An 11110-nucleotide genomic window follows, 5' to 3' on the forward strand; every position below is an offset into this window, starting at 1 on the left:
GCAGGGGAGGGTGGGATTGTTCAGGAGAAGGAGGAATAGCAAGAGAAAGAGGAGTGTGAGGAATAGTAGAGACACAAGAGGAGGAGGAGGAGGAGCAAAAAGAGGAAGCAGCAGAAGGTTCCACCACTCCTAGTTGCAGTGTCCCCCCAGCCCCAGTAGCATTGCTCCCCCCACATGCAGCAGGTTACTATGGAGATGGATCCACGATCTTCACGGGGTGAATCTTGGTGTTTCTGAGCTTGATCTGTGTCTTGAAGTTTGTGGGATTTTTGGGCTGAAACTTGGTGTTTTGGATGTTCTTACAGACACAAGATTCCCAATGACTTCCTGAGATGAACTTGGGCAAGGAGTAATCTCCAGTCCAAGGTGCTCCCCTCTTGTTTTTCCCTCAAACCAGGATTTATCATTGCCAGGGCGTGGCTGGATGGAGGAGGAGGAAAAGCCCCGGAGATGCTGCAGGAGGAGGAGCTGCAAACCCAGCCCAGGGAGCTGCGGGGAGGAAAGAGCCCCTCTGAGCCAGGAAGGCGGGCAGAGATCCAGGCGGAGCTCGGAGCTGGTGGAGAAGCCTCATGGCAGGGAGAAGCCCCACAAGTGCTTGGAATGTGGGAAGGGTTTCAGCCGGAGCTACCACCTGATCGAGCACCAGAGGATCCACACTGGGGAGAGGCCCTACGAGTGTGGAGTGTGTGGGAAAAGGTTTCAGACCAGCTCCCATCTCCTCAGTCATGAGCGGAGTCACACAGAGGAGAGGCCCTACCGCTGCCCTGACTGCGGGAAGGGCTTCAAGCACAACTCCAGCCTCACCGTGCACCGGCGCATCCACACCGGGGAGAGGCCCTACGAGTGTGGGAAGTGTGGGAAGAGCTTCATAGACAGGTCTGGCCTGATCAATCACCTGGTGGTCCACACTGGGGAACGGCCCTATGAGTGCTTGGAATGTGGGAAGAGCTTTGGGCGGAGCTCACACCTGCGAGCACACCAGTGCATCCACACTGGGGAGAGGACCTACGAGTGTCCCCAGTGTGGGAAGAGGTTTCAGACCAGCTCCAATCTCCTCCTACATGAGCGGATTCACACAGAGGAGAGTCCCTTCCGCTGCCCCGACTGTGGGAAGGGCTTCAAGCAAAACTCCAGCCTCACCATGCACCGGCGCATCCACACCGGGGAGAGGCCCTACGAGTGTGGGAAGTGTGGGAAGAGCTTCGTACAGAGCTCACACTTGACCCAGCACCAACGGAGGCACCACTAAGGGAAGCCCTGTGAGTGCCCCACGTGAGGGAAGAGCTTGGAGTGAGGGAAGAGCTTGGAGTGAGGGAAGAGCTTGGTGTGCTGCTGCAGCTCCACCCCCATGGGAGGATCTGGGCTGGATGATCCCCAGTGACCCCCGTTGGGCAGAGCCCTGGTGTCCCCGTCTGAGGAATAAAACAGAGAGTAAAGCAATGGAGCTGATAAAGGGGCCTGATACCTGAGGCCTGACTGAGAAGAAACTGGGAGACACAGACACACTTGAAGTCTCCCTGGGCAAGAAGACTGGCCAAGCAATATGGTGTGAGACTTTGTGATAAGATAAATGTTCCCAGGTGATGTGATGTCACCGAGAATGTGTAATCAGTGGGAAATTGTTACCAAAAATAGAGCCCTCTATAAGCACCATACAAGTAAATCCCTGTATAAACACCTGGTACACTCAATAAAATTGGCTTTGGTCTAAACTCGGATGTCCCCGTCTCTCCATGGTGGATAACCCTGTTGTGGGTGATCCCCGTTGGCTGGGGGAAGGCGCTGGAGGGATTTCTTTCCCTTCTCCTGGTGCTGCCGTGGTTTGGTTGGTAATAAATTCCCTCCCTGTGCCCAGGCCGGGTCTGTTGTCCCCGTGCCGGTGCTCGGGGCGGGATCTCTCCCGTTCCTTCTCTGCACTGCCGGGCCTCTCCTCAGCCAATGAGAGAACGCGGTGGAGAAGAGTCAGCCAATGAGAGCGAGCGGGGCTGATGACTCACCAGTTGCCGGGCAGACCCGCAGCAGGCAGTGTTCCCCACCTGGACCCGCCCTCCCTGCCCAGGGCCGGCCCCGCCGTGGGGTCCCCCCAAGTCCCTCCCCAGTGCCCCCATGAACTGGGCTGGGTTTAACTGGGAAGCTTTACTGGGAACACTGGGAGCAGGGGGCAGGGGCAGAGTGACAGCAGGGCTGGGGGGACACTCAATCCCCCTTAAAATCACCGTGGAGTTGGAGTGGGGGTCCCGGCCAAGCTCAAGGCCACGGGGAGCGGCTGCGGCCGCCGGCGGCTCAGGAGCTCTGTGGGCAGAGAAAAGGGGGTGACACCGGGCGGGGGGGGCCCGTGGGCAGCACACACCCTGGGGGAAGGGGGGAGACGACTCCTGGGATCCCCCTGACCTTGCCCAGGTAGAAGCCATGCCCAAGCGCCAGGAAGATGAAGCCCAACACTAAACCCTCAGTGTCTGACAGCATCTTGCTGCATGCAGCATGTCTGGGGGGTTCCGCAGGGATCAGATCCCCTAAAAGCTCTCACAAACACCCGAAGCCCCTCCAAGCACCTTCCCGATCGCTCCCACCCAGCCAGGACCCACTGAAACCTTTCCCCAATCCCTTCCCGGCCTTTCCAAGACCCACCAAAGCCATTCCCATCCCTCTCAGGATCCCACAACCCCCTTTCAGTTGCCCTCCACTGCCCCAGGACCCCCAAACCCTCTTCCAGTCCTTTCCCAGCCCCACCAGGACTCACCCAGACCTCTCCCAGTGTCTTCCCAGTACAGCCAACTTCATCCCAAGCTTCAGTAATCCATCCCCAATCTCCTTCCAGCCCCTCCAGGCTCTCTCCAATCTCTCCCGTCACACCCAGTACCCCCAAACTCCTCCCCAGTTCCCACCAGGACCCCCAGAACCCCATTCCTCCCTCCCCTGTATTCTTCAAACCCATTCTTAGCTCTTCCAAACCCACAACCTTCTCTGCCAGTTGAAACCAGGCTCTCTCCAACTCCCTCCCAGTTGCTCCCACCACATCCCAGTGGCTGTCCCTGCGCCCCCAATTCCTCCCCTGTACCCCAGTGGTGGCTCAGGGGGTGCTCCAGGCTGACGTGCTGCACCTGGCAGGTGGAGGTGACCCTGGCCCAGGCTGGGGTTTCCAGCAGTACCAGGAGCTGGTGGATCCAGTCCCTGTTGGGGACCACGTCGGTGGCCACCACAGAGAGCTCCTGCTGGCCCTGGAACCACCTCAGCTGGGTGTGGGCAGGGTAGAAATCCACCAAGGAGCAGAGGAGGCGGCCGGGGCCGGGCTGGGAACACAAGGGCACCAGCGAGACAGACACGCTGGGTGGGGGGCACTGGGAGAGAGGAGGGAGGGTTGGTGTGGCCTTGGGGCAGTCTGGGAATTGACTGGGAGATACTGGCAATGGACTGGGAAGACTGGGGTGGCACCCAGAGAGAGGGGAGGGGATGGGGGACACAGGGAGAGAGCGTGGAGATCTCGGAGTGAACTGGGGAGGAACTGGGAATGGGCTGGGAAGGAGTGGGAGGGACTGGGGCGGCACTGGGAGGAACTGGGAATGGGCTGGGAAGGAGTGGGAGGGACTGGGGCGGCACTGGGAGGAACTGGGAATGGGCTGGGAAGGAGTGGGAGGGACTGGGGCGGCACTGGGAGGAACTGGGAATGAAGCGCGCGGCACTGGGAGGCCGAGTCCAGTGCGGGGCACGCGGCGCTGCGGGTCTGCCTGGCAACTGATGAGTCATCAGAGACTCGCGCTCTGATTGGCTGAGAGGCGGCAGCGCCACGCCAGGCTGAGATGGACAGCCGGGAGGCACTGGGAGAGACTGGGATGGACTGGGAGAGCCACGGGGTCAGTAATTAGTTGGTTGGTCCGTACTTGGGATGCTGCAGGCGAGGCTACAATTCTGGATGGCACTGAAGTGAGACATTTGGGATCCCTGTCACATGATCCTGTCATTGATCAAGAAATGATGAAGGGGGCTAACCCTCACAGCCTCTGAGCACGGGTTCTGGAAAGTGTAGCACAAAGATACCTGTGTGCAGATGATCTTTATATGAAGCAGACTCAGTGGAAGACTATAGAAAACAAGGGATCCAACGTCTGAGAGAAATGGCAGTGGCAGAGATTATCTTCTCAGATGAAATAACAACTAGGAATCCAGGCTTGGTACCATGTACATCTGTGATGTGGCGAAAACCTTTATGGCTTGGGCCACATGAATACGCTTCTGCTTTAGCAATAATGAAGCAGGAGAAGAGGGATGAGACCGTGCTCAACATGGCAAGGAAACTCCAAGCATATGCAGATGCTGTACATGGCCCAACCCATGCCAGAATTGCAGCAGTGCAAACACGTCTGCAGAAATTAGACGATAAGATAGAGGAGAATCATAAAAGACTCGGAGGAGATTAAGGAGGACCTTTTCCAAATCTCAGCAGTACAGATCAGAGGTTCTGGTATGCAATGTAGATGTTCCTCAGATGGTGAGAGAAGGTACACCCCACAAGCTGAGCTGTGGTTCTTCCTGCGCGACTGCAGAGAAAACATGAGGAGATGGGACGGAAAATCTACTGCTGCTCTGGCACAACGGGTGCATGAATTGAAGGAAGGCAAGACCCAGAGAGGAAGTGCCACCAAAAGGAGAACAGCTCCAGTTGCCCGTAGCCAAACTGCCAGGCATGATGATGATGATGACATGTCCGATCCCCTTGAAGGAACCTCTAAGACATACGCCCAAGGCAAGAAGGATAGCCAGGCTTAGAGGGGCCCTGCCTCTAGCCAGGTAGAGGCGAGGGAAAACCATGTTTTCTGGACTGTGTGGATTTGCTGGCCTGGCACATCAGAGCCACAAAGATAAAAGGCTTTGGTCGATACTGGTGCCCAATGCACATTAATTCCATCGAGACACATAGGGGCAGAATCTGTCTGTATCGCCGGTGTGACAGGGGGATCACAGGACTTTACCTTGGTGGAAGCTGATGTAAGTCTGGCAGGAAAGGAGTAGAAGAAACACCCTATTGTGACTGGCCCAGAGGCCCCATGTATTTTGGGCATAGATTACCTTTGAAGGGGGTATTTTAAAGACCCAAAGGGACTCAGGTGGGCATTTGGGAGAGCAGCTGTAGTGACAGAGGGCATCCAGCAATTGAACACCTTGCCTGGACTGTCTGAGAATCCAACTACAGTAGGACTTCTGAAGGGAGAAGAACAAAAGGTACCAATTGCCACTTCAACAGTGCATCGTCGACAGTACAGAACAACTCGAGATGCTGTGGTTCCCATCCATAGGATGATCTGAGAGCTGGAGAGCCAAGGGGTGGTCAGCAAAACCCACTCACCCTTCAACAGCCCCATCTGGCCTGTGCGCAAATCTGACAAAGAATGGAGATTGACTGTGGACTATCATGCATTGAATGAAGTGACTCCACCGCTGAGTGCTGCTGTACCGGACATGCTGGAACTCCAGTATGAGCTGGAGTCCAAGGCAGCAAAGTGGTATGCCACCATTGATATTGATAATGCGTTTTTCTCCATTCCTCTAGCAGCAGAATGCAGGCCTCAGTTTGCTTTCACCTGGAGGGGCGTGCAGTACACCTGGAACTGACTGCCCCAGGGGTGGAAACACAGCCCCACCATCTGCCATGGACTGATCCAGACTGCACTAGAAAAGGGTGAGGATCCAGAACATCTACAGTATATTGATGATATCATTGTGTGGGGGAGCACAGCGGCAGAAGTGTTTGAGAAAGGAGAGAAAATCATCCGAATCCTCCTGGAAGCTGGTTTTGCCATCAAGAAGAGCAAAGTCAAGGGACCTGCTTGAGAGATCCAGTTTTTGGGAGTGAAGTGCCAAGACGGACGGGGTCAGATTCCTACAGATGTCATCAACAAGATCATGGCGATGTCGCTACCAACCAACAGGAAGGAGACACAAGCTTTCCTAAGTGCCATAGGTTTCTGGAGAATGCAGATTCCTGAGTACAGTCAGATCATGAGCCCTCTTTACCTGGTTACCTGCAAGAAGAACAATTTCCCCTGGGGCCCTGAGCAGCAACAAGCCTTCACCCAGATCAAGCAGGAGATCGCTCATGCTGTAGCCCTTGGCCCAGTCAGGACAGGACCAGAGGTCAAGAATGTGCTCTACTCTGCAGCCGGGAACCATGGGTTGTCCTGGAGCCTTTGGCAGAAAGTGCCTGGGGAGACTCGAGGCCGACCACTGGGATTCTGGAGTCGGAACTACAGAGGGTCCGGAGCCAACTACACTCCCACAGAGAAGGAAATCTTGGCCACCTACGAGGGAGTCCAGGCCGCCTCAGAGGTGACTGGCACGGAAGCACAACTCCTCCTGGCACCCCGACTGCCGGTGCTGGGGTGGATGTTCAGAGGAGAGGTTCCCTCCACCCACCATGCCACCAGAGCTGCATGGAGCAAGTGGATTGCTCTCATCATGCAGCGTGCCCATATGGGTAAACTGAATCACCCTGGGATTTTGGAAATAATTACAAATTGGCCCGAAGGTGAAAGTTTTGGTGTCACAGATGAAGAAGAAGAACCAGTGACATGGGCTGAAGAAGCTCCACCATACAACCAACTGCCAGGAGATGAAACACGCTACGCTCTCTTCACCGACAGTTCCTGTCACATCGTAGGGATGAATCGGAAGTGGAAAGCAGCCGTATGGAGTCCCACATGACGGGTTGCAGAGGCCACTGAAGGAGAAGGTGGATCAAGCCAGCTTGCTGAACTCAAAGCTTTTCAACTGGCCCTGGACATTGCAGAAAGGGAGAAGTGGCCCAAGCTCTACCTCTACACTGATTCATGGATGGTAGCCAATGCTCTATGGGGTGGCTGGAGAGGTGGAAAGAGGCTAACTGGCAGTGTAGAGGAAAACCAATTTGGGCTACTGAAGAGTGGAAAGATATTGCTACCTGGGTAGAGAAGCTACCTGTGAAGGTTCTCCATGTAGATGCCCATGTCCCCAGAAGCAGAGCTAATGAAGAGCAGCAAAACAACCAGCAGGTAGATCAGACTGCAAAGATAGGGGTGTCAGACAGACCTCGATTGGGAACACAAGGGAGAGTTGTTCCTAGCACGATGGGCCCATGATGCCCCAGGTCATCAGGGCAGAGATGCCACCTACAAGTGGGCACGAGACCAAGGGGTGGATCTAACCATGAACAGTATTTCTCAGGTGATCCATGACTGTGAGACCTGTGCTGCCATAAAACAGGCCAAGCGGATGAAGCCCCTGTGGTATGGTGAGTGGTGGTCCAAGTACAAGTATGGGGAGGCCTGGCAGATTGACCACATCACACTGCCCCAGACACGCCAAGGCAAGCGCTACGTGCTCACCATGGTGGAAGCCACCACAGGATGGTTGGAAAGCTACCCTGGGTCTCATGCTACAGCCTTATCAACACCATCCTGGGCCTTGAGAAGCAGGTCCTGTGGAGGCATGGTACCCCTGAGAGGATTGAGTCAGACCATGGGACTCATTTCAAGAACAGCCTTATCAACACCTGGGCTAGGGAACATGGCATTGAGTGGGTGTACCACATCCCAAACCATGCCCCAGCTGCAGGCAAAGTGGAGAGGCACAATGGACTGTTAAAAACCACCTTAAAAGCATTGGGTGGGGGATCTTTCAAAAATTGGGAGCAACATTTAGCAAAGGCCACCTGGTTAGTTAACAGCCGAGGTTCCACCAATCGAGCAGGTCTTGCCCAGTCTGAGTCCCTGAATATAGTAGATGGAGATAAAGTCCCAGTGGTACATGTCAGAGGTTTGTTAGGGAAATCAGTGTGGATCAATTCTGCCTTGAGTACAGACAAACCCATTTGTGGGATTGTCTTTGCTCAGGGACCAGGTTGTACATGGTGGATAATGCAGAGAGATGGAGCAACACGATGTGTACCTCAGGGGGATCTGATTGTGGGGTGAGACTCATGGCAAATATCACTGTTTGCTGCATGTTACTGCCAGTGTCTGTACATGAAAACACACAGACATGAGACAGAAAGAAATGTGTACGTGTCAAAGGTTTGAGCAAGTGAAATAAAAGGAAATGTGTAAGTGTTGAAGGTTTGAGTAAGTGAAAGATGGAAGTTTTAACTTGATGGAGTTTTTACATGATGTTGAAGATATGGAGATAAGGGGTGGAATGTCCAAGGGTGATGTTATGGTGTTTGTATCTCCAATCGTGTGTTCTGTTTATGTTTGATATTCTGTTCTGTGCTTTCAGAACTGACTCAGAAAGTGAAGGTTTGTTTTGCCTTGTTATCAGCCGGCTCACCTCCCCCCATGATCTGCTGTCTAGAAGAGGCCAGTGCTGGCTGGCTTGCTTTGCTTTGCTTGCTGGCTTTTCCTTGATTTGCTTTGCTTTTTTTCCTTGCTTCTGTTTTTGCCTTTGCTTTTTAAAATTAGTTAAGTTAAGCAGTCCAATTCTTTCCCTGCATTGTTCCTTTTCCCTTTCCCTTTAGTGAATACCATCCAACCTGCTCTGGACTGGGACCTGGGAACCCCGAGGAGCACCAGGAGCCTGCGCTCTGTGATATGCAGCAGCCATCCCCAGTGCCCAGAGCAATCCCCAGTGCCCAGACCCGGGCGACCACCCCCAGGAGAGACTTTCTGGATTTGTCATCTCTTCAGAGTGGTGAAAGAGTTTTGTTGTCATCTGTTGTTGTTCATTTTTTTAGTGCTGGGAAGGGTTTTGTTTGTTAAGTAAACAGGTTCTTTTCCACTTCTCTCAGAGAAAATTCTTCCCAAATCAGGTGGGTGGGGAGGGGCCGTGGGGGTTTGTTTTCTGGGGGCTCCTTCCAGAGGTTTTTCTCCCAAATTTGCCCTAAACTAGGACAAATATTTTACTGCCCATTTCGTGTCTGGAGAGAGTGAAAAAAAAAAAACCTGTTCTAATAATATTTTGGTTCCAATTACTTTGTGTTAGTATGGAATAGTTACTGGCTTTGTTGTTTGAATTCATAGTGTCTTTTAGAGTAGAGGCCTGTATGTGTTTCTGGTCCCTAGGGTTTTTTGAGATCTTAATCCCTCTATGGTCCCTATGTTTATTTTCTTATTCAGGAATAGCTCCGGTATTGTCCCTAATACGTAGTTTTTGCAGTAGAAGGGCACTGACAAGAATATCCATCGGGCTGTGCTAGGGTGTGATGGCATCCAGGGGGTTTATAAAGGTGCTGAAGTCTGTTCCAGGAATGCATGGCTCATAGTCATGGTTGTGCAGCCAGTTTGTTAGAGGGGAAGCAGGGGATGAGGCTTTTCAGACGTTGCTTTCCTTCTTCTCCTCTGAATCTCTCAGCTCCCTATTAGACAATGTTTCGTTTCCCCTGACTGTTAAAGAGACCATCTTCCTGGTGTTTAATCTGGTAAGCTTTCTCTCTACAATCTGCAGTCTCTCTAGAATGAGGGCTGAGATTTCTAGAGGGGCTGAAGAGACCCCTGACCCAGGAGTAGACCCAGGTGTGAGAAATCCTGAGTGGTGTGGGAAATGGGGGAGACGGGAATTGGCACATAGACCGTTTTCCCACATTCAAATAGATTTTACTGATTTGCCTAAAGTAGGAAGGTATAAACACTTATTGGTGATAATAGATCACTTGACTCACTTTGTAGAGGCTTTCCCTACCTTCAGGGCAACTACACAAACAGTAGTAAAAATACTATTAGAAGAGAGAGTCCCCCGCTATGAACTAGCAGAAGTAATAGACTCAGACAGAGGGCCACACTTTGCCTCCAAAATAATTAAAGAAGTAGTTACAGCTCTAGGAACAAAGTGGCAATATCAGACACCCTGGCATCCACAAAGCTTGGGTAAAGTGGAAAGGGTAAATGGGAAAATTAAGAAACAACTAACTAAATTGATGTATGAAACACAGTTATCTTGGGAAAAATGTTTACCTTTAGCCTTGTTAAATATAAGAATTCAGCCCAGAACCGATATTGGAATTTCTCCCTTTGAAATGCTTTATGGGATGCCTTATGACATGGATTCTCCTATAGATCACCCTGAAATAAGTAATCAACAAATTAACCAATATGTCATGCAACTTATGAAGGCTCGGGAAGGGCTTAGAAGAGCTGGGTTACTAGTGCAACAACCTCCTTTAGACCTAGCAATCCACAATATAAATCCAGGTGATAAGGTGTTAATAAAAACCTAGAAAAAAACCTCACTAACCCCAAATTGGGAAGCCCCCTATGTTGTTTTACTCACTACAGAAACTGCAGTCAGAACTGCCGAGAAGGAGTGGACCCATGCGAGCTGAATAAAGGGAGCGATTCCTGCTGCTGCCCAAGAGCCCTGGAGAATAACCAGCCAGCCCGGGGACCTTAAGGTCACATTTAAATGGACTGAATGGACTCAGTAAGAATTGTACGAACCAGCTGGTAGAATGAGATATTGGACTATGGATATCCTATAACTAATGATTTTAGAGTATATTGTGCAAAGAAGGATTGTGATTGTTACCCTTTTGTATGCTATATTTGTAAAATTTGCCAGGAACGGTGGTGGGTCCATAGTTACAGAGGCACTCCTCCTAGGGGTATTTGTAAAGGTGTTATCAGTTAGAACTGACAGAGTCAGTCCTAAGGATTGGAGAAGAGAACGGGACCCTACCAAGGGAATCCCAAGAGTGGTGGGAGGTGTTTACTAAGGGGGCTAGACCCGAAAATTGTTGTTTCCACTCCAATGAACCAATTCCCTTAATTGTTCAAATTATAAAAGGGAATTGCTAAAAAACTTTACCTGGGATTCGGTGTGACTCACCACAAGTGAAGGATAAAAACTGGAAATCATTCAAAAAGAGGCAACAAAAACAGAGTTTGGGTCCTCCTGAAGAATATTCTTGCTCCGAGAAGATGGTGCGCCTCGCGGCCCGGAGCAGAGGGATGAGAAGCGGTGGAGGAAAGAGCCCTCAGACTGGGACAATTCAAAGTATTTCAAGAACTGCCTCAAGGATACTGATCTCCCAAGGGTAAAGGTGAGCCCAGCAATAACATGTCAAAACAAACACTGGGAATGGGGAGATAATGATAATCAAACCCTGGGGCAGTTTGGACTCCACCCTTGCTGGCAAATTCTGTGCCTATTA

At 51.8% G+C, this 11110-nt stretch overlaps 2 protein-coding genes across 2 annotated transcripts in view; one reads left to right on the forward strand and one right to left on the reverse strand.

Annotated features, from left to right (window-relative positions):
* LOC146764159 (uncharacterized) overlaps positions 1-1759 on the forward strand; it is an 82551-nt gene extending 80792 nt beyond the window's left edge. The window contains 1 exon segment of the mRNA XM_085565529.1: positions 535-1759. Coding sequence (XP_085421655.1) covers positions 535-1249 — 715 coding nt within the window. The 3' untranslated portion in view covers positions 1250-1759.
* A 241-nt stretch (positions 1760-2000) lies between these two features.
* On the reverse strand, positions 2001-6694 carry LOC146764160 (uncharacterized). The gene is made up of 2 exons (XM_085565466.1): positions 6630-6694; positions 2001-3732 (listed from the first exon to the last, which is right to left on the reverse strand). Exons 1-2 carry the CDS (start codon positions 6692-6694, stop codon positions 2790-2792), a joined length of 1008 nt encoding a protein of 335 aa, XP_085421592.1. The 3' UTR covers positions 2001-2789.
* Between the last annotated feature and the right edge of the window lie 4416 nt (positions 6695-11110).

This window comes from Lonchura striata, chromosome 36 (genome assembly GCF_050655825.1).
Source record: "Lonchura striata isolate lonStrDom1 chromosome 36, ASM5065582v1, whole genome shotgun sequence".
NCBI lineage: Eukaryota > Metazoa > Chordata > Aves > Passeriformes > Estrildidae > Lonchura > Lonchura striata.

Coding starts and splice junctions, on each gene's coding strand:
- LOC146764160 (XM_085565466.1), bottom strand. CDS start 6,694: ATGTGGGACTCCATACGGCTGCTTTCCACTTCCGATTCATCCCTACGA. Junction 3,733..6,629: donor CGATGTGACAGGAACTGTCG/GTGAAGAGAGCG, acceptor ATGACTCATCAG/TTGCCAGGCAGACCCGCAGC.